This window comes from Coregonus lavaretus (assembly GCF_964263955.1).
Source record: "Coregonus lavaretus genome assembly, chromosome: 30".
NCBI classification, from domain to species: Eukaryota; Metazoa; Chordata; class Actinopteri; order Salmoniformes; family Salmonidae; genus Coregonus; species Coregonus lavaretus.
Genome location: NC_140017.1, coordinates 20820699 through 20844246, shown reverse-complemented (window position 1 = coordinate 20844246; position 23548 = coordinate 20820699). Strand labels below are relative to the sequence as shown.

General features: G+C 43.4%; 2 protein-coding genes across 2 annotated transcripts in view; one reads left to right on the top strand and one right to left on the bottom strand.

Moving 5' to 3' along the window:
- Positions 1-547: 547 nt before the first annotated feature.
- On the top strand, positions 548-20795 carry LOC311105381 (tripartite motif-containing protein 2-like). The gene is made up of 15 exons (XM_084147520.1): positions 548-1086; positions 4807-4985; positions 9394-9634; positions 10186-10337; positions 12688-12868; positions 13481-13651; positions 13835-14131; positions 14329-14593; positions 15283-15386; positions 16187-16354; positions 16589-16757; positions 17217-17276; positions 17518-17588; positions 18063-18203; positions 18345-20795. The coding sequence occupies exons 2-15, from the start codon at positions 4840-4842 to the stop codon at positions 18495-18497; spliced, it is 2319 nt and encodes a 772-aa protein (XP_084003646.1). The 5' UTR covers positions 548-1086; positions 4807-4839; the 3' UTR covers positions 18498-20795.
- Positions 20423-23548, bottom strand: part of LOC311105380 (complement C4-like) — a 29011-nt gene continuing 25885 nt past the window's right edge. Inside the window, exon 40 of the mRNA XM_084147519.1 lies at positions 20423-22850. Coding sequence (XP_084003645.1) covers positions 22709-22850 — 142 coding nt within the window. The 3' untranslated portion in view covers positions 20423-22708. The remainder of the gene's footprint in view (positions 22851-23548) is intronic.

Below are 23548 nucleotides of genomic sequence, written 5' to 3'. Positions count from 1 at the left end.
TGAGATTCTTAGTCACTGAGTCTTGTAATCACTGGGCAGGAAAGAACAATGGGCCCTATAGCCTAGTCTGCTGCTTCTGCTGCTGCTGCTGGCTGAGAACAGCTCCAAATGTAAGGCACCCTATTCCCTACATAGTGCACTACTTTTGACAAAGTAGTGCAACATTAGTGCACTATGTATGGAATAGGGTGCCATTTGGGAGGCAAAATAAGTATGTCTTACGCTAGGCTCGATGCTGAGATCCGACTGCTACTGCTTCGGCTGCTGGGGTGGTTTAGAAAAGAGAGGGAAAGAGAGAGAGAGGGAGGAGAGAGATAGAATGAGAGCACTGAAAGCAGAAGGAATGTCATTGTTAGAGCTGCTCTCAGCAGCAAAGACAGCTGCCTCTGGTTGCTCTGCATGTTGGTCTGAGGGCGGCTACAGCAGGTTAGCTCACCCTACTCTTATCTCTCTCTCTGTATAGAAGCAGAGCGAGACAGACAGATAGAACGGCAGGCAGAGAGAGAGAGACAGACAGGTGGTCCTCTCAGAGCTACTGTTATTCAGCTCTCCTCTGGGCCAGCTGGGAGTAAGGCAGGAGGCAGTAGAGGGGAAGGAACCAGGGAGGAATTTGGGGAGTGCCATTTTAAGGCTTCCTCTCTTTTCTCCTTCCTCTTTCAGCACCAGAACAACACAACAGAGAGAGGAGCTAACTGGCTGGAGAGCTACAGGGAATAGAGCTCTATGCTATGTCTACGGTGTCTACTGTGTCAAGTGATTGATCTCACAGTCTGGTGGGTAAATAAATTACCACCAGAGGAGAGAGAAAACAACAGCCAAGAGGGAGAACAGAAAGAGGGGGGAAAGAAGGAGGGAATCCCAGCGTCCATTGTGGTCTGTTTGTGAGCAGAGCGGTCTGCTGGTGTGCTGCTCCATCACAGAACAGAGCAGAGGAGATTGAGAGATCAGTTGAAATGAAGCGTCTCTGAGGAGTGATTACTGACCGAGCCTCAGCCGAGCCCAGCACATGAAAGATGAGTCCAGACTGAGGGACAGATAGCCTACAGTCCTACACTACAGGCTGTGGTGGTGGTGAAGATGTGAAAGGTGAGTGGACGTTTCTCTCTAAGGTAAGACTTGCATTAGCTCAGCGGACTAACACAGTCTTGTATTCACATTCATTCTCTGGGTTAGTTGTATCAGGGCTGTGGTGGTGAAGACGTGAAGGGTGAGTCACTGGACATTTCTGGAGAAACAAGGTTGAAGCATAGCGAATAGAGATCCTATAATTCATTAGAGTGGACATTGGCTTCCTAGCAACATGACTAAAAATGCAGGTCTATGACATCATCCACTCTACTGAATTCAGGATATCTATGGGTTGATGTTTCTCACATATCAGGGAGTTTCCCCCGGTCTCTGTATTCTGTATTCCATTCCCTGGATTAGTTTTTATCTAAGTCACTCACAGGCATGGCCTGAAACTGTGTAGCATGATATTACCACATGCTACCATATGTCCTTTTCTAACGCATCAAATTTTCTCCAGAATTGGCTGTTTGTGGTTACATTCTTAGATAAATAGGTTCTATCTAGAACCTAAAAGGGTTATTTGGCTATGCCAATAGGATAACCCTTTGAATAACAATTTTTTCTAAGAGTGTAAAAGGTTAAGAGGATAGAGTTGTGACAGTATTTCCTGCCCTCCGTGAATACGTTATTTTAGACAGTGTGGACATTGTTCTCTTATCAGGCCTGATCCTGATAAATTCCCACAGATTTAAGGCCAGTGTGTTCTTTTGTGGCATACTGCTTTCTAGCTCTGGGAACCTGCCAAGTTGTATCACACAGTCATGCTGAGTCCCAAATGACACTCTGGTGCCTGGTCAAATGTAGTGCACTGTATATGGAATAAGGTGTCATTTGAGACGCAGGTTATGAATACCTGCTATGGGCTCTTTGTGTAGGCAACACAAATATCAGTGTTGTAACATCATTTCAAAAGACATTTCAACCTGCTTGTTTTAAACATGATCTATACATAATCCTAGGTGTTACTGACAAAAATGTATTTGTGTTCATAGTGTGCAGAGCAGACAATCAACACTGCATAACAGGTTATATCATCTAAGAGCGTAGTGAATCATAAAAATATTTGCTATTTCATGTTACAGTAGAATAGAACAAATATTTTTGTGCAAAGCTGTCTGAGAGTAGGGCCTAACTGTGGATGACAGAACTTTAACAAAGAGCTTATGAGTGCTACTGCATAAAGACATATTGATTACCAAACCTAATATAGAATAATAATATAACAAATCTAGAAGAATAAGACAAGCTTTTACATATGACGCTAAAATTAAGTGTCAAGGTTATGGAAAGGTTGCAGCTAGTGAGTGGATGTGTGGGGCTTGGGGTGGGAGTGTGGCTAGTGGTAACACTGGGCTGTAACACCGGGCTGATATGTGTTATAGTAGTACTGTAGCACTGGGTCTGAAGAAGCTGTGGGTAGGGATGTGGGTTGGGCTGTGGGTAGTAGTAGCAGTGTGTTGTAGCACTGGTCTGATAGTAGCAGGCCTTCCTCTCTCCTCTCTGCAGCATCTATAATAAAGCCTGTCTATATCAGGGCCTCAGAGTGGCATGTGGCTGGTGTCACAATGATCTGCTCCAGGCCATGCTGTGGCTGTGGCTCAGGCTCTGCTCTGCCCTGCTCTGCCCTGCTCTGCCCTGCTCTACCCTGCTCTGCCCTGCTCTGAGAATACAGCCTGGCTGCCTGAATACAGAATAGGCCTCTAGCTTGGCTCAGTGGCTCTCATAATTAGAATAATAAATCTCTATGGCCTGGGTCTCAGGAGCGCTCAGAAGACAAAGACCATACAGCATATATCAAGTAGCCCACCCCAAAACATGTTATATAATATGGTGTATCTACAGATTGTGAGAAAACAGCTGCTTGATTAGTGAATGTGCATTGACCATGTTAGAGCAGTATATCTATGTACAGTTGTCACTAATAGTTACCACTTCATGGCAGTATGTTGTTGGGGATGTAGTGGTTCATCTGTGTTCTATATGACAGATGTACAGCATGTCATCATCATGTCATCTCTGCACTGTTAATCTGTAGTTGACCCACTGATACAAATCATTGTAATGCCAGCTCTGGCTTTATGTGCAGATATCCTATCAACGTCATTACTGTCTGTAGGCCCACTAAAACCACAGATTTTTAATTTTACTATACCGTAAAAATGTAATATATAAATCAGAGAAACAAATACAAAACATTAAGTGAATGGGTTGAATCCGAAATGGCACCATATTCCCTACATAGTGCAATAGGACCTGATCAAAAGTAGTGCACCATGAAGGGAATAGGGTACCATTTTGGACGCAGCCATGTTCTCTTGTTACCTCTGTGACAGCGATCATCAGTCCAGACTTCTATGTCTGTGAGTTTGAGTGAAATGGTTAATTTGCTCACACTGGGGGATGAACGTATGACTGCTGCTGGTGTGGATAATTAGATTGTCTTTGAGCTGAGCCCTGTGGCCCTGTGGCCCTCTGGCCCTGCAGTCGTAATCACATGGATCCATTTGTCTCCCCAGTCATTAAGTGATGAACAGTTCAGTAATATTACCTTAGTTATTACCTCAGTCCCCCTGAGGGAGCTGGAGTCTGTTAGTGGAGAGGAAGACAAAGAGACCGTCTGGGTTATACCAGAGAGGAAGAGGCATAACTGGGCCCCAAATCTGTCTTCTCCAGCAGGTGGCTTTTTAAAAGGTCTTCCGCTCACCAAGCGAGGAGTTTTTGTATGGAGGTCAATGAGATGGTGTCGAAAATATTGAATGGCTTATTTGCTATGTGTGGCTTATTTGATCGAATAGACGTTTCGTAATGATTAGGTTGTTACGAGTGTACGGATATAAGTAGGACGCGTGACATTTTGGCAACTCAGTATCAAGTATAAAGTGTTATATCGGAGTTGTGCCTGGTCGTCACTAGTTACCACAGCCACAAAGTAATAAACCCCACCCTAAATGTATCTTCTTCAAATGTGATTTTAAACCTAACCCCAACCACACTGCTAACATTATGCATAACCCTACCCTTAAATTAAAACCAAAAAGCAAATGTTTTATTTTTACGATAGAGCCAATTCTGACTTTGTGGCTGTGGTAACTAGTGGAAACCGTTGTGTCCGTTGTTCACACGCCTATATGCCCTCTCATTGGCTAGAATAGTCCCACCTGATCTTGCCTCATTTTTGGTCTTTTTTAAAAATATATATATATTTTTCTATATATTGTTTTTTGGGGGGGGTAGATCAGCTTAATATTGCAAATGTATTTTCATTGTTAGAGCGGCCACTAGAGTAGCTGGTCAATATAATGGATAATCTGTGCTTATAGGGATATGGTTGGGTAAACTAGGAGAGCACCCTTTACTTTGTCTCTTGATGATGATGTCATTGTTTCTGGACATCAATTCATTATTCTATACAATGACATGACGCCCTCTTCCTGCTGTGAAGCCATGAACTGATAGTGATCCTGTTCTCCCTTCCTGGTCAGGTGGGGCCTCCTCTTTCTCCATAGTTGCACTCTGATTCTCTATTAATTCACTCACTCTGTCATGGATTTAAAGGGAATGTACTTGTGTAAGAAAAATGGTGTAAACTCCCTCTAGCCAATGCTTTCACCAATCCAATGCTTCGACAATCTATGAAGAAAATTAAGCAAGGATACACTCCAGGGAAAAGAGTCTGAATTCGTAACGCAGTTTATGTGTCTCAGTGCTCTCACCCGCTCATCTCTCTCTCTCCAGGTGAAGAGGTGTTTGTGCTCCCTCTCTCTGTGAATGTCTGTCGCCATGGCGAAGCGTGAGACCGGCAGCACCAGCCCAGTGGTCCGGCAGATAGACAAACAGTTCCTGGTCTGCAGCATCTGTCTGGACCACTACCACAACCCTAAAGTCCTGCCCTGCCTACACACCTTCTGTGAGAAGTAAGTCCCTACCATACACCCTACATTTGACATTTTAGTCATTTAGCAGACGCTTTTATCCAGAGCGACTTACAGTTAGTGAGTGCATACATTTTCGTACTGGCCCCCCGTGGGAAACGAACCCACAACCCTGGCGTTGCAAGCCCCATGCTCTACCAACTGAGCTACAGGGATCATCAACTAAATTCAGCCGCGGGCCGATTTGTTCTTGAGCGGATGGTTAAGGGACCGGAATATAATGACAAATAATTTTTAGACTGCAAATTGACCGAAAGAAGCCCATACAGATATAATATTTGACTAAAACATAATCATTTCAAACCTTGCTTACATTTGTATTTTATGTCTAACAATAAAATTTAATAAAACTCTTATTTTTTTATCAGAAAACCTGGGGGGCCAAATAAAATCACTACCAGTTGGGGAACCCTGCCCTACACCCTAACCACTACAACAATACTAAAATCCTGCTCTGCCTACACACCTTCTGTGAGAACTAAGGCTGTGCCCGACTAAAACAAATCAGAGTCGTCTGTTCTGAAATTCTAAAACATGTATTTTTCCATATACACTATCGGTCAAAAGTTTTAGAACACCTACTCATTCAAGGGTTTTTCTTTATTTTTACTATTTTCTACATTGTTGAATAATAGTGAAGACATCGAAACTATGAAATAACACACATGGAATCATGTAGTAACCGAAAAAGTATTAAACAAATCAAAATATATTTTATATTTGAGATTCTTCAAATAGCCACCCTTTGCTTTGATGACAGCTTTGCACACTCTTGGCATTCTCTCAACCAGCTTCATGAGGTAGTCACCTGGAATGCATTTCAATTAACAGGTGTGCCTTCTTAAAAGTTAATTAGTGGAATTTCATTCCTTGTTAATGCATTTGAGCCAATCAGTTGTATTGTGACAAGGTGGGGGGGTATACAGAAGATAGACGTATTTCGTAAAATACCAAGTCCATATTATGGCAAGAACAGCTCAAATAAGCAAAGAGAAACAACAGTCCATCATTACTTTAAGACATGAAGGTCAGTCAATACGGAAAATGTCAAGAACTTTGAAAGTTTCTTCAAGTGCAGTCGCAAAAACCGTCAAGCGCTATGATGAAACTGGCTCTCATGAAGACAACCACAGGAAAGGAAGACCCAGAGTTACCTCTGCTGCAGAGGATAAGTTCATTAGAGTTACCAGCCTCAGAAATTGCAGCCCAAATACAGTGAGGGAAAAAAGTATTTGATCCCCTGCTGATTTTGTACGTTTGCCCACTGACAAAGAAATGATCGGTCTATAATTTTAATGGTCGGTTTATTTGAACAGTGAGAGACAGAATAACAACAAAAAAATCCAGAAAAACGCATGTCAAAAATGTTATAAATTGATTTGCATTTTAATGAGGGAAATAAGTATTTGACCCCCTCTCAATCAGAAAGATTTCTGGCTCCCAGGTGTCTTTTATACAAGTAACGAGCTGAGATTAGGAGCACACTCTTAAAGAGAGTGCTCCTAATCTCAGTTTGTTACCTGTATAAAAGACACCTGTCCACAGAAGCAATCAATCAATCAGATTCCAAACTATCCACCATGGCCAAGACCAAAGAGCTTTCCAAGGATGTCAGGGAAAAGATTGTAGACCTACACAAGGCTGGAATGGGCTACAAGACAATTGCCAAGCAGCTTGGTGAGAAGGTGACAACAGTTGGTGCGATTATTCGCAAATGGAAGAAACACAAAAGAACTGTCAATCTCCCTCGGCCTGGGGCTCCATGCAAGATCTCACCTCGTGGAGTTGCAATGATCATGGGAACGGTGAGGAATCAGCCCAGAACTACACGGGAGGATCTTGTCAATGATCTCAAGGCAGCTGGGACCATAGTCACCAAGAAAACAATTGGTAACACACTACGCCGTGAAGGACTGAAATCCTGCAGTGCCCGCAAGGTCCCCCTGCTCAAGAAAGCACATATACAGGGCCGTCTGAAGTTTGCCAATGAACATCTGAATGATTCAGAGGAGAACTGGGTGAAAGTGTTGTGGTCAGATGAGACCAAAATCGAGCTCTTTGGCATCAACTCAACTCGCCCTGTTTGGAGGAGGAGGAATGCTGCCTATGACCCCAAGAACACCATCCCCACCGTCAAACATGGAGGTGGAAACATATGCTTTGGGGGTGTTTTTCTGCTAAGGGGACAGGACAACTTCACCGCATCAAAGGGACGATGGACGGGGCCATGTACCGTCAAATCTTGTGTGAGAACCTCCTTCCCTCAGCCATGGCATTGAAAATGGGTTGTGGATGGGTAAACACACGGCCAAGGCAACAAAGGAGTGGCTCAAGAAGAAGCACATTAAGGTCCTGGAGTGGCCTAGCCAGTCTCCAGACCTTAATCCCATAGAAAATCTGTGGAGGGAGCTGAAGGTTCGAGTTGCCAAACGTCAGCCTCGAAACCTTAATGACTTGGAGAAGATCTGCAAAGATCTGGGACAAAATCTCTCCTGAGAGTGGGACAAAATCTCTCCTGAGATGTGTGCAAACCTGGTGGCCAACTACAAGAAACGTCTGACCTCTGTGATTGCCAACAAGGGGTTTGCCACCAAGTACTAAGTCATGTTTTGCAGAGGGGTCAAATACTTATTTCCCTCATTAAAATGCAAATCAATTTAAAAAATTTTTGACATGCGTTTTTCTGGATTATTTTGTTGTTATTCTGTCTCTCACTGTTCACATAAACCTACCATTAAGATTATAGACTGATCATGTCTTTGTCAGTGGGCAAACGTACAAAATCAGCAGGGGATCAAATACTTTTTTCCCTCACTGTAAATGCTTCACAGAGTTCAAGTCACAGTCACATCTCAACATCAACTATTCAGAGGGGACTGTGTGAATCAGGCCTTCATGGTCGAATTGCTGCAAAGAAACCACTACTAAAGGACACCAATAATAAGAAGAGATTTACACGAGCAATGGACATTAGACCGGTAGAAATGTAGAATGCACACCTTTGAATTGAAATGCATTCCAGGTTACTACCTCATGAAGCTGGTTGAGAGAATGCCAAGAGTGTGCAAAGCTGTCATCAAGGCAATAGGTGGCTATTTGAAGAATCTCAAATATAAAATATATTTTGATTTGTTTAACATTTTTTTGGTTACTACATGATTCCATGTGTTATTTCATAGTTTTGATGTCTTCACTATTATTCTACAACGTAAAAAATAGTAAAAATAAAGAAAAACCCTTGAATGAGTAGGTGTGTCCAAACGTTTGACTTTTATATACATTTATTTATTATTAATAATTATTATTATTATTATTCATTTATTTATTTGCTACTGCTCGACTAAAGAAATATCGGTCGAAAAAAAGCCTATCGACCAAACAATCGTCCAAACAATCGTCCAGTCGACTAAATGGGGTCAGCCCTAGTGAGAAGTAATTTGAACCCTTCCTATCTCTTCCCCTACCTCTCCTTAACTCTAACTACTGGCACAACCCCAAGGTCCTGCTGGGTTCTGATAGATTTTTGTGCATCATAGTCTACTGTGTGTAGGAGAAAATTAACTCTATTTGGTCTTTGCAAAACTACTTTACCAGATGTACAGTATTTCTCACTTATTTTAATCTAAGAAGAAAAATGTAATTCCTGCCCTGCAATAATGAGTTGTTGAATTAGGTCAGGGCATGAGGTAATGGTTTGAGAGAGAGAGAATTCTTACAGCATAAAGTCATGAGAGAGTCAAATATGTGTTATGGCATAAAGTCAGAGAGGATACTGGTACTGTATGCCAGGGATTTCCTTAGCAGCTTGGCTTCCCTGTGACTTAAGGTGACAGGCAGCCTCTCCAGGCCTGGTGGAGGGAGAGCAGGGTGCATTCTCCTGATGGTGCCACAGTACTGCTGCTTCATCCATCTCATCCATCTCAACAGACATTCACAGGGGGAGGACGGGGCACACACACCTCTTCACCTGGAGAGACAGAGAGAGATGGAGGAAGAGAGAAGGAGAGAGAAGGGAGAACACAGAGGAGGTGGCACAGTCTACAGTGATGCTGCCAGCTAGCAGCTCTTTCCACCCCTGCTACCCTCACTTGACAGGAATGCTCTCATCTGCCTGAGCGAGCTCTCCGCTCTCCGTATTGCCTGACACAGCTCACTGATGTCTGCCCTGTCCTCTGCCCTGTCTGTTCTGTTCACATAATCTTCAGGAAATATACGTATATATGTACTGGCTGTAGTAGGCTGCAATGTTGTAAGAGCCTTGACTTGACCCTTAGTGTTTGGTGCCAATTATTGAAAGGGTTGACATTTGTCTAAATGTAATGAACCATAACCATCAACTTGACATAGTTTATAACAAGCCATCCCTGTTCTTCTCTCCTGTCTTTTCCAGATGCCTACAGAACTACATCCCCCCTCAGTCTCTGACGTTATCGTGTCCAGTGTGTCGTCAGACGTCCATCCTGCCAGAGAAGGGCGTGGCCGCACTGCAGAACAACTTCTTCATAACCAACCTGATGGAAGTGCTGCAGAGGGACCCAGAGTGTTCCCCCCCAGAGGCCTGCAGTGTGCTGGAGTCAGTCAGTGCTGCTGCCGCCTGCCAGCCGCTCTCCTGCCCCAACCACGAGGGCAAGGTAGGCTTCTATTACCCCTCTACTGCCCCATCTACCCCTCTACTGCCCCTCTGCTGCAACTCTCCTGCCCCAACAAAGCGGGAAAGGTAGGCTTCAGTCTAATTGATGATACATTGGTGTCACTGACTGATTTAGTGCACACAACTGATTTTAGATCCGGGCCCGTATCCACAAAGCGACTCAGAGTAAGAGTGCTGATCTAGGATCAAGTCCTGCCTATCCATATAATCTTATTCATTATGATCTAAAAGGCCAAACTGATCCTAGATCATCCCTCCTACTCTGAGTCTCTTTGTGGATATTGTCCATGGACTAGCTAAATCAGTACGAATCTGACTTGAAGGAAAAAGGACTGAGGGACGAAATTGGCAGTTTTCTATTGAAGTGAGAGTATTGTTCAGGGGTGTGGATTCACACCAATTACAAGCCCCTAAAAATGGAGTAAACGTATTCATGTTGACCTTGTCACTGTATGAATGAACATGCCTGGTCTATGGTGAGTCATCGTGTGTTGAGCTGTGCTGTGTGTTGCTCCCATGCGCCCCCTGTAGGTGATGGAGTTCTACTGCGAATCGTGTGAAACAGCCATGTGTCTGGAGTGTACTGAGGGAGAGCACAGGGAACATGTGACTGTCCCTCTGAGAGATGTCTTGGAGCAACAGAAAGCAGCCCTTAAGACCCAGCTGGATGCCATATGCAACAGGTACTGGATGGTAAACCTGTCTATTATTTTTTTATTTTTTTTATTTCACCTTTATTTAACCAGGTAAGCCAGTTGAGAACAAGTTCTCATTTACAACTGCGACCTGGCCAAGATAAAGCAAAGCAGTGCGATAAAAACAACAACACAGAGTTACATATGGGGTAAAACAAAACATAGTCAAAAATACAACAGAAAATATACACTGTTCAAAAAAATTAAGATAACACTAAAATAACACATCCTAGATCTGAATGAATGAAATAATCTTATTAAATACTTTTTTCTTTACATAGTTGAATGTGCTGACAACAAAATCACACAAAAATTATCAATGGAAATCAAATGTATCAACCCATGGAGGTCTGGATTTGGAGTCACCCTCAAAATTAAAGTGGAAAACCACACTACAGGCTGATCCAACTTTGATGTAATGTCCTTAAAACAAATCAAAATGAGGCTCAGTAGTGTGTGTGGCCTCCACGTGCCTGTATGACCTCCCTACAACGCCTGGGCATGCTCCTGATGAGGTGGAGGATGGTCTCCTGTGGGATCTCCTCCCAGACCTGGACTAAAGCATCCGTCAACTCCTGGACAGTCTGTGGTGCAACGTGGTGTTGGTGGATGGAGCGAGACATGATGTCCCAGATGTGCTCAATTGGATTCAGGTCTGGGGAACAGACGGGCCAGTCCATAGCATCAATGCCTTCCTCTTGCAGGAATTGCTGACACACTCCAGCCACATGAGGTCTAGCATTGTCTTGCATTAGGAGGAACCCAGGGCCAACCGCACCAGCATATGGTCTCACAAGGGGTCTGAGGATCTCATCTCGGTACCTAATGGCAGTCAGGCTACCTCTGGCGAGCACATGGAGGGCTGTGCGGCCCCCCAAAGAAATGCCACCCCACACCATGACTGACCCACCGCCAAACCGGTCATGCTGGAGGATGTTGCAGGCAGCAGAACGTTCTCCACGGCGTCTCCAGACTCTGTCACGTCTGTCACATGTGCTCAGTGTGAACCTGCTTTCATCTGTGAAGAGCACAGGGCGCCAGTGGCGAATTTGCCAATCTTGGTGTTCTCTGGCAAATGCCAAACGTCCTGCACGGTGTTGGGCTGTAAGCACAACCCCCATCTGTGGACGTCGGGCCCTCATACCACCCTCATGGAGTCTGTTTCTGACTGTTTGAGCAGACACATGCACATTTGTGGCCTGCTGGAGGTCATTTTGCAGGGCTCTGGCAGTGCTCCTCCTGCTCCTCCTTGCACAAAGGCGGAGGTAGCAGTCCTGCTGCTGGGTTGTTGCCCTTCTACGGCCTCCTCCACGTCTCCTGATGTACTGGCCTGTCTCCTGGTAGCGCCTCCATGCTCTGGACACTACGCTGACAGACACAGCAAACCTTCTTGCCACAGCTCGCATTGATGTGCCATCCTGGATGAGCTGCACTTCCTGAGCCACTTGTGTGGGTTGTAGACTCCGTCTCATGCTACCACTAGAGTGAAAGCACCGCCAGCATTCAAAAGTGACCAAAACATCAGCCAGGAAGCATAGGAACTGAGAAGTGGTCTGTGGTCACCACCTGCAAAACCAGTCCTTTATTGGGGTTGTCTTGCTAATTGCCTATAATTTCCACCTGTTGTCTATTCCATTTGCACAACAGCATGTGAAATGTATTGTCAATCAGTGTTGCTTCCTAAGTGGACAGTTTGATTTCACAGAAGTGTGATTGACTTGGAGTTACATTGTGTTGTTTAAGTGTTCCCTTAATTTTTTTGAGCAGTGTATATACAGTGTGTGCAAATGTAGCAAGTTATGGAGGTAAGGCAATAAATAGGCCATAGTGCAACATAATTACAATTAGTATTAACACTGGAATGATAGATGTGCAAGAGATGATGTGCAAATAGAGATACTGGGGTGCAAATGAGCAAAATAAATAACAATATGGGGATGAGGTAGTTGGGTGGGCTAATTACAGATGGGCTGTGTACATGTGCAGTGATCGGTAAGCTGCTCTGACAACTGATGCTTAAAGTTAGTGAGGGAGATAAGAGTCTCCAGCTTCAGAGATGTTTGCAGTTTGTCTATACTGCTCTGTCTGTAATGAGGGACGGTTTTAGGGTCGTTAAAGCCCTATTCTGAATACATTGACCACTGTGTACACACTGGATAAGTCTTGGTAAGTGCAATGATAAAGTACAGTTTTCCAGTCTGTGGGTTTCAGCTTCTCATGGAGGACTGAAGGTCGATAGAAATTGCACACACATTTAGTCAGTTCCTCTGTTCATGGTCTTCAGTTGATTGGACTGTGTGAGGTAGTGACAGTATACTGTTTCCTCTTCCTGTCCCAGGCTGCCCCAGCTGAGGGCTGCTATAGAGCTGGTAGGGGAGATCTCCAAGCAGCTGACTGACAGGAAGAACGAGGCAGTGACAGAGATCAGCAGTACCTTTGAGGAGCTAGAGAGGGCGCTACACCTCAGAAAGACCGACCTCATCAGTGACCTGGAGAACATCTGCTGCACCAAGCAGAAGGTACCTGCAACATGATTAGGTCTGCTGTCCCAAATGGCACCCCATTTCATATTTAATGCACTATTTTTGACCAGGGCCCATAAGGCTCTGGTCAAAGTAGGGCACTATATAGGGAATAGGGGGTCATTTGGAACAATGATGGTCTATGAAGAACTATTGCTCTCTTACTTCTATGGATGACTATCTCTCTCTCCACTCTCTTTCTCTCTCGGTCTTACCTCTTTTTCTCCCTCTCTCTTCACTCTGTTTCTGACTACCTACCTACCATTCTCTCTCTCCTCTCCTCCCTGTCTCTTACTATCTCTCTCCTCCCTGTCTCCAACTATCTCCCTGTCTCCAACTCCCTCCTCTCCTCCCTGTCTCCAACTATCTCCCTGTCTCCAACTCCCTCCTCTCCTCCCTGTCTCCAACTATCTCCCTGTCTCCAACTCCCTCCTCTCCTCCCTGTCTCCAACTATCTCCCTGTCTCCAACTCCCTCCTCTCCTCCCTGTCTCCAACTATCTCCCTGTCTCCAACTCCCTCCTCTCCTCCCTGTCTCCAACTATCTCCCTGTCTCCAACTCCCTCCTCTCCTCCCTCTCTTAGCATCTCTCCTCTTCTCTCTGTCTGTAGGTGCTCCAGGCCCAGCTGTCCTCTCTCCTGCAGGGTAAGGACAACATCCAGAGCTGCAGTAGTTTTACGGAGCAGGCTCTTAGCCATGGCAGTGCTACAGAGGTTCTGCTGGTCCAGAAACAGATGGGAGAGAGGGTCAGCGCCCTGGCCCGACACACCTACCCAGAACAGGTCTGTGGACACATTAATTGATTTGTTTGTTTGTTTCACATAAATTATGTACGTATATATAGGTTACGTCCCAAATGGGCCCCGGTCAAAAGTAGTGCACTATATACGGAATAGGTTGCCATTCGGGACAAAGCCATAAGGATGCTGGTTATACGTAACAAACCTGCCCTTGCCCCCTCCCAGCCCCATGAGAACGGTCATCTTGACTGCCAGGTGGAGACGGAGGGTCTTCGTCGTTCCATCCAGAACCTGGGCGTGCTCATCACCACGGGAGCCGTAGGCCACACCTCTGTCGCCACGGGAGAGGGACTACGCCACACCCTGGTTGGCCAGCACACCACCGTCACCGTGACGACCAAGGACAAGGACAGCGAGCTGGTGAAGACGGGCAACGCGGCACTGCAGGCCGAGATTGTGTCGGTGGACGGGGCGGTAACCATGGAGACAGAGGTGGTAGATAATAAGAATGGGACGTATGAGGTGAGGATAACTGTACTTTGTATATGACATCATAACTTGCAATATATGTATTGTGTAATGTATGTAATCTATGCAATTTATGTATTGTGTCAAGTGTTTAATGTACAGTGTTTATTTTGTATACAGCAGTACAGTCTGTCTAAGACTATATTCCCCTCGACGTGCCTGATAAGGGTCTGTTCCAAAATATTCTGCAGGTGGGCTACACCATGCGCTCTGAGGGGGAGTTCTCCTTCTCTCTCCTCCTGTACGACCAGCCGGTCAGGGGCAGTCCATTCCGGCTGCGTGCGGTCAAACCCTCGGACGTCCTGCAGTCTCCAGACGATGTGAAGAGGAGGGTGAAGAGTCCTAGTGGGACAGGGGGCCACATCAGACAGAAGGCTGTGAGGAGACCCTCCAGTATGTACAGCACCACCAAGAAGAAGGAGAACCCCATCGAGGATGAACTCATCTACAGAGTCGGTGGGTGCAGATCATAGAGACATGTAATACCTACTAATATTAGTCTAACTCTGTCGTACAGCTACTCATATTTATATTTGAGTCATTTAGGTGATTATCTTATCCTATGACTTGAAATAAGTGGATTTAACTAAAGTAGGTAAGACAGTCACGATTGCAAATTGCTAGTAAAAACATTTTCAAAAACAGCTTTCTTTGCTACTCTTTGATAATCAGTTCAAAAGCCTGCATGGTACAAAACAGGCCATGGGGAAAAGAAGGCAATACTAATATATTGGTTCAATGCTCCCATAGTTTATTTAAGCAATGTTACTGATGAAGACATTCACATTTGACTTGTTATTTTACGCTCGTATCCAGAGGCAGTGTATGCAACTGAAGTAGGTACAGTAAGACTAAAGTAAGACAACTACATATAACGATCAAGTTGGATAATAGCTCTCTTTGTTTTCTCAGTGCAGGCTGCAGGGTACAGACAATGCTGTGGGAAAAGAAGGAAAATACTCACACTTTGTTTCACTGCTTTTGAGGTCTCTCTGTGATAACTTGTGACTCTGCTATTTAGCCCTTTGGTCCATGGACACTGAGACTCAGTGTTCTTACTGTATGTGTGATGGTTTGACTCAGTGTTCTTACTGGATGTGTGATGGTTTGACTCAGTGTTCTTACTGGATGTCTGTATTTGACAGGAACCAGAGGGAGAGATAAAGCAGAGTTTACAAACCTCCAGGGAATCTCCACCTCCAGCAACGGACGCATCGTAGTGGCTGACAGCAACAACCAGTGTATACAGGTGAGACTACAACCATACAACCAGTGGTGGAAAAAGTACCCAATTGTCATACTTGAGTAAAAGTCAAGATACCTTAATAGAAAATGACTCAAGTAAAAGTGAAAGTCACCCAGTAAAATACTACTTGAGTAAAAGTCTAAAAGTATTTGGTTTGAAATATTCTTAAGTATCAAAAGTAAAAGTAAAGGTATAAATCATTTCAAATTCCTTATATTAAGAAACCAGACAGCACAAATGTATTTTTTCCCCTTTTTTTAACGGAAAGCCAGGGGCACACCAACAATCAGACATCATTTACAAATGAAGCATTTGTGTTTTGTGAGTCCGCCAGATCAGAGGCAGTAGGGAAGGCCAGGGATGTTCTCTTGATTTTCTTGTGTTAATTGGACCATTTTCCTGTCCTGCTAAGCATTCAAAATGTAACGAGTACTTTTCGGTGTCAGGGAAAAAGTATGGAGTAAAAAGTACATACTTTTCTTTAGGAATGTAGTGAAGTAAAAATGACTTAAGTAGTACTTTAAAGTATTTTTACTTAAGTACTTTACACCACAGCATACAACCATTGAGAGAAAGGTAACCATGTGTGGAAGTGACATCGTGCAGAGTGGGATGAGTACTAAATTAATGGATGCAAAGCAGAAAAGGTATTAGGTTAAGGCTATAGTTTCAATCAAAGTATCACAGGTCAAGCACATATTTCAGGGCAAATCTTAAATGCCACGCTATTCCTTATTGTCCCTGAAGAAAAAGGTAATTTCAAATCTGTTTCTGAGTGTTGTTGTTGTGGTATTCTTCTCCAGGTGTTCTCCAACGATGGGGCATTCAAGCTGAGGTTTGGGGTCAGGGGTCGGTCGCCGGGTCAACTGCAGCGCCCAACGGGGGTCACCGTGGATATGAACGGTGACATCATCGTGGCCGACTACGACAACCGCTGGGTCAGCATCTTCTCCTCCGACGGGAAGTTCAAGGTGAGAGGTCATGAGGTCACTCTAGGAGACTGGTCTTGAGAAAGACATCGAGCTGAAACGTCAACATTAAACAGTCTCTACTATATCCCCTCTCCTTGTATGTTCTATACATACAGGGTGCACTGAGCTTTCCCATAGCTGCCCCTTTGATTTGCACGTCAGATAAGACTCATCACATCACAATTCACATCTCTCCCTCTCCATCCCTCTGACCCTCCATTCTCTCGGTGACAGAGTAAGATCGGGGCGGGTCGTCTAATGGGCCCTAAGGGTGTGGCGGTGGACAGGAACGGACACATCATCACTGTGGATAACAAGGCCTGCTGCGTGTTCATCTTCCAGGCCAACGGGAAGCTGGTCACCAAGTTTGGAGCCAGGGGGACTTCAGACAGACAGTTCACAGGTAGGGGAGACACTCATTGCTTGATCTATCTGTGGTTTTGCAGTTTTGGGACTTATTCCACTGTTTGTCACTATTTTTGGAACAATTCCTGTTCTATTGTACCAGGCAAACCAAGACAAGCACTGTGCAAGTGAAAGTATTTGACATATACAGTATACTGTATTTGCGATTTGCACCAGGTCTGGGCACAGCTAGCACTGAGCAAGACACAAACCAATGTACTATACATAATATATGTAATGAGCTTTCCCATAGCTGTCCCTTTGATTTTCAGACAGTTTGCAGGGACTGGGGGAAAAAACCTTGTCTTCTCCTTTCTGCTTTTCACTCTTTGGTCAATGTGATTCTCTTCCATTTCTATAATCCTCCAATGATATGGCTCCCCCTGCTACATGGAGAAACCTTTAACTCATTTCAATCTTATCTCTGACTTTGACCTTTTTTTGTTTATTGTTTTAGAAAAAAGTGGTACAAACATTTCACTGGAACCCAAGCTGAGTAAATCTGGCCCTGCATTCAGTAAGTATTGATGTATGGTATAGCAGTCTCTTCATGATACAACTGCCCATTGCCGTGTCTCACATTGTACATTGCTTGGTGTTTCCCTTTGTGACTAGTGTTTCCATAGTCTTGTTGTGTACAAAGTCCTAAAATGGTCTGGAACTTCCTCTACTGCACTGTTATGTTGATGACTCATCCTCTCTCCTCCCTCTCTCTTCTCCCTCTCTATCTCTCCCTCCCCTTCCCTACCCTACCCTAGGTCCCCACTTTGTGGCGATCAACAACAAAAATGAGATTGTGGTAACAGACTTCCACAACCATTCAGTGAAGGTACGTCTCACTATTCTCTGTGTGTGTGTGTGTCTATCATTACTGTAGTCAAATCAGGTTGGTTTAAAATGCTTTGACTTCAGGCCTTCAGCGTTCTGTTGTTGCAGCTTTATGTCACTCCCTCACTGCCATCCTGTAGTTACTGTATGTCACTGTGCCACAGGAAAACGTCCCACTCCCACTGTTGGGTGTCTGATGTCAGTTTGAATCATTCCAAATGAAAGGAATAGAAATCCCCAAACTATATTATGGTAACTGTTGGATGTGCATAGTAGACCACCTCTGAACAGTTTAGGTTAGGGTTGTGGTTTAAGGTTGTGCTTGAGGCTAGGGTTAGGATTGAACCTGGATGTGGACCTGAAGCTAGGGTTGTGGTTGTGGTTGAGGTTAGAGTTAGGGTTGAACCAAGATGTGGAAATGAAGCTAGGGTTTGGGCACACTACTTCTGAACCGTTTGAATCCATTCCCTAATAGGTGTACAGTGCAGACGGAGAGTTCCTGTTTAAGTTTGGTTCCCATGGCGAGGGGAACGGACAATTCAACGCCCCAACGGGCGTTGCCGTGGACGCCAACGGGAACATCATCGTTGCCGACTGGGGGAACAGCAGAATACAGGTCAGTTAATGATGAACTTAACAAGCAGCATTAGTCATTCTTTTGTATTTACTCTTTTGAGTTAGATCAAAAATAATATGATCATAAGTAATGTAACTTATTATGAGTACAGCTGACCCTGACCTTGATTTTGTCCTGCAGGTGTTTGATAGTTCCGGGTCGTTCCTGTCCTACATCAACACCACAGCAGACCCTCTCTATGGTCCACAGGGCCTGTCTCTCACCTCTGATGGACACGTGGCTGTGGCTGACTCTGGCAACCACTGCTTCAAGGTTTACCGCTACCTGCAGTAGGTAGAACCATTGCTTTAGGGACGGTCTGTTGCAGGCCTACCACTACCAGGGTGCATCCCAAATGGCCCCCTATTCCCTCCATAGTGCACTATATAGGGTTTGGTCAAAAGTAGTGCACTATATAGGGAATATATTGCTATTTGGGATAAACCCCAGATCTGGTCCGGACAGACAAACCAACCACAGCCTGACCTGGGTAAAAAAAGAAAGAAAAAGTGGTCAAATACTTGAAAGTATTTGAAAAGTGTTTGAGATGTGCTTGATTTACCTATTTATTTGAGTTTGCACTTTTGGGACTGCTCCATTGGTTCAGGCAAACCAAATCAAGTGCAGCACTTGAAGTATTGGAAAGCATTTGATCTAATTTATGTATTTTTGCCCCCAGGTCAGAGCACGTGCTAGCACTGAGCAACGACACAAACCAATGTACTATACATAATATACAGGTGCAATGAGATTTCCCATAGCTGTCCCTTTGATTTGCACATCTGATCAGATCCACGTCATCCGGTTAGTGTTCTCTGAACCCCCCAAACATCAAGAAGTAACAATATAACCCCAGTTGACTCCTCCCTGTGGTGTGTGTTATGGAGTTTGTGTGTCCGAAATAGCACCCTATTCCTTGTGTAGTGCACTACTTTTGACCAGGGCCAATTGGGCTCTGGTCAAAAGTAGTGCACTATGTAGGGAATAGGGTGCCATTTGGGATACATCCTAAGTGTGTAGAGTGTATTTACCTCTTTGTTCAGTCATCGATGTAAAACTACGAGGAGGTATGAAGGAGGTATGAAGTGTGTATATACTGTGACTGATATTATGAGACCAGATCAGTGATAGATTGAAGTACATGTATAATAATTGAGCCATGTTGTGAAGGAGCTGGTCCCAATGCATGAAGTATTATCTTTACCTTGTCAGCTCAGACAGGACAACATAACAGTGGAGTTTATGAACTCATACGTTGTTTCTTCTCCATGATCTAAGTGCAACGAACAATGTGCTTACAGTGAAACCAACCAACCACGCAAAGCAAAAGCTTTTGAAACATAAAATCTCTTTCCGTTTTATCGAAGAACAAACTGACTTAACCTAAAGCCATCTCACATATAAAACGTCATCACCATCTGTGCATTGATTTGCTGTATGTACTGTATATGCATAACTGTATACTGTATATAATGGATCATTATGCAGCTTTATCTGTGCTTTGATTTTAAAACGCATATCTTTTGATTATTCCGAGAACAGCAGTCTAGCATTCCAGCGTTTCTAACTAAGTATGGCAGCTGTCCTAAAGTGTGCTTTTTAAAACAGGAGTTCAGCTGGAGAATAGATATGTGTCATGATTATTGCAGATGTGAGCAGCACAATTATTATGAACTTTGTTAATATCTGTTCTTTTTAAAAAGTACAAAAATGAAAAATGGAATTGCTAATTTATTTTATACACTAGCTCAGCATTTACAAATTATTTTTCTAATTTGATGTGTTTTTGTTTTATTTTTTAGAAATTCACGCTTTTGTCATGTCTCCATATACAGTAAAAACCCCTAGCCATTTTGAGGGGATTTGTTAGAGTAGAACAGTGCAGATTTAGAATTTGTAAGATTTGATTTGCCAAAAAATAAATACAAGTGGGTTGTGAAATGTGACAAAAGTTGGAGTACATATTGAAAACCAATACCCATGATTATATTACTTAGTGTTATTGAACATGCAAAACTACATTAGATATTTTTACTAACTTCTGGTTTTCAGTCTTAAATAAACACTGTCAACAGTAGAATTACCATTTATATAGTTTGTCTTCAGAAGCTGAAGCCACAGTGGGAATGTATCAACAGCTTCAGCGTGTGTTAAAGGACTAGAGTTATAACGTTTCATTGCCTGGTTATCACAGTTCATTACCAGGTTATAACAGTTCATTACAAGGTTATCATTTAATTGCTGGGTTATAACAGTTCATTACCAGGTTATGGCATTTCATTACCAATTTATATCAATATTGTCCTGAGGGAAACATTAGCATTAGATGAGCTATAGTGCTCTCACTCCCCCTGGTGTTCACCGCTGTAACAAAGCACCCTTGGTGCCACAACAGTCTCTATAACCTCTCTGACGTCATTATGCCAAACAGCAGCCAGACAGACTGTGTAGCCAATCACAGTTTGTTTGATTAAGGAGTATTAGACACATCATCACTATCTGTAACCTTTGTATTTCAACAATATGTCACTCAATCTTGTTTCTATTTTCTCTGTGAATATGCACTGGTAATAAAAGCACATGGTTTATGGAGATACTGAGTGTGCTTTCTGCTTTCCTCTATTCATACTAAAAATATATCCTTCTCTGTATCACAGTCTCTCGCTCTGTTGATGTCCATGACAGTCATCCTGGGTCACGTGATGTTCAGGAGGCACAACTTTCTGGAACGTTTCGGATAGAAATGTGTTGCATAGAGCCGACATATTTCCCTATTCTCAATGACAGACAAACATGTCTGTTCTATATAATATATTTACAGTTGAAGTCTGAAGTTTACATACACCTTAGCCAAATACATTCAAACTCAGTTTTTCACAATTCCTGACATTTAATCCTAGTAAAAATTCCCTGTCTTAGGTCAGTTAGGATCATCACTTTATTTTAAGAATGTGAAATGTCAGATTTTTTTAAAGATTTTTTTCTAGAGGAAATGTCAGAATAATAGTAGAGGGAATGATTTATTTCAGCTTTTATTTCTTTCATCACATTCCCAGTGGGTCAGAAATGTACATACACTCAATTAGTATTTGGTAGCTTGGCCTTTAAATTGTTTAACTTGGGTCAAACGTTTCGGGTAGCCTTCCACAAGCTTCCCACAATAAGTTGGGTGAATTTTGGCCCTTTCCTCCTGACAGAGCTGGTGTAACGGAGTCAGGTTTGTAGGCCTCCTTGCTCGCACACGCTTTTTCAGTTCTGCCCACACATTTTCTATAGGATTGAGGTCAGGGCTTTGTGATGGCGACTCCAATACCTTGACTTTGTTGTCCTTAAGCCATTTTCCCACAACTTTGGAAGTATGCTTGGGGTCATTGTCCATTTGAAAGACCCATTTGCGACCAAGCTTTAACTTCCTGACTGATGTCTTGAGATGTTGCTTCAATATATCCACATAATTTTCCTTCCTCATGATGCCATCTATTTTGAGAAGTGCATCAGTCCCTCCTGCAGCAAAGCACCCCCACAGCATGATGCTGCCACCCCCGTGCTTCACAGTTGGGATGATGTTCTTCGGCTTGCAAGCAACCCCCTTTTTCCTCCAAACATAACAATGGTCATTATGGCCAAACAGTTCTATTTTTGTTTAATCAGACCAGAGGACATTTCTCCAAAAAGTACGATCTTTGTCCCCATGTGCAGTTGCAAACCGTAGTCTTGCTTTTTTATTGCGGTTTTGGAGCAGTGGCTTCTTCCTTGCTGAGCGGCCTTTCAGGTTATGTCGATATAGGACTTGTTATACTTTGGATATAGATACTTTTGTACCCGTTTCCTCCAGCATCTTCACACGTTCCTTTGCTGTTGTTCTGGGATTGATTTGCACTTTTCGCAACAAAGTACGTTCATCTCTAGGAGAGCGGTATGACGGCTGCGTGGTCCCATGGTGTTTATACTTGCGTACTATTGTTTGCACAGATGAACGTGGAACCTTTAGGCATTTGGAAATTGCTCCCAATGATGAACCAGACTTGTGGAGGTCTACAATTTTTTTTCTGAGGTCTTGGCTGATTTCTTTTGATTGTCCCATGATGTCAAGCAAAGAGGAACTGAGTTTGAAGGTAGGCCTTGAAATACATCCACAGGTACACCTCCAATTGACTCATATTATGTCAATTAGCCTATTAGAAGCATCTAAAGCCATGACATCATTGTCTGGAATTTTCCAAGCTGTTTAAAAGCACAGTCAACTTAGTGTATGTAAACTTCTGACCCACTGGAATTGTGATACAGTGAATTATAAGTGAAATAATCTGTCTGTAAACAATTGTTGGAAAAATTACTTGTGTCATGCACAAAGTAGATGTCCTAACCGACTTGCCAAAACTATCGTTTGTTAACAAGACATTTGTGGAGTGGTTGAAAAACGAGTTTTAATGACTCCAACCTAAGTGTATGTAAACTTCTGACTTCAACTGTATATCTGGATGTTCACCGAAGGCAACCAAGGGCTATATTGAACACTGGTTGATCTCGTACTGTTTCATGAAGTCCTTGAGCATGTTACAGGCTTTACGGTTCTTAGTAGCTTTACACTTCCTCTCCTCTGGAATCTTCTCCATCCACATCTCATTATCCAGGACATAGACAGGCCTACAGAAGACAGCATTTAGTAATACAGTCCTGGGGTAGACAACATTTAGTTATACAGGTGTGGGTAGGATAACATTTAGTTATACAGGTGTGGGTAGGATAACATTTAATTATACAGGTGTGGGTAGGATAACATTTAGTTATACAGGCCTAGGGTGGACAGCATTGGAGTATCTTACTCAAACTGCACTGGAATAGTCTCCCATTCTACACTGTACATACAGTTGAAGTCAGAAGTTTACATACACCTTAGCCAAATACATTTAAACTCAGTTTTTCACAATTCCTGACATTTAATCCTAGTAGAAATTCCCTGTCTTAGGTCAGTTAGGATCACCACTTTATTTTAAGAATGTGAAATGCCAGAATAATAGTAGAGAGAATGATTTATTTCAGCTTTTATTTCTTTCATCACATTCCCAGTGGGTCATACGTTTACATACACTCAATTAGTATTTGGTAGCATTGCCTTTAAATTGTTTAACTTGGGTCAAACGTTTCGGGTAGCCTTCCACAAGCTTCCCACAATAAGTTGGGTGAATTTTGGCCCATTACTCCGGACAGAGCTGGTGTAATGGAGTCATGTTTGTAGGCCTCCTTGCTCGCACACACTTTTTCAGTTCTGCCCACACATTTTCTATAGGATTGAGGTCAGGGCTTTGTGATGGCCACTCCAATACCTTGACTTTGTTGTTCAT

What these genes read in the sequence shown, in the direction of transcription:
- LOC311105381 (XM_084147520.1), top strand. Translation starts at nt 4,840, where the DNA reads ATGTCTGTCGCCATGGCGAAGCGTGAGACCGGCAGCACCAGCCCAGTG. An exon ending in TGAACTCATCTACAGAGTCG is followed by an intron (nt 14,594 to 15,282) that starts GTGGGTGCAGAT and finishes TGTATTTGACAG; the next exon opens with GAACCAGAGGGAGAGATAAA. An exon ending in TTCAGACAGACAGTTCACAG is followed by an intron (nt 16,758 to 17,216) that starts GTAGGGGAGACA and finishes TTATTGTTTTAG; the next exon opens with AAAAAAGTGGTACAAACATT.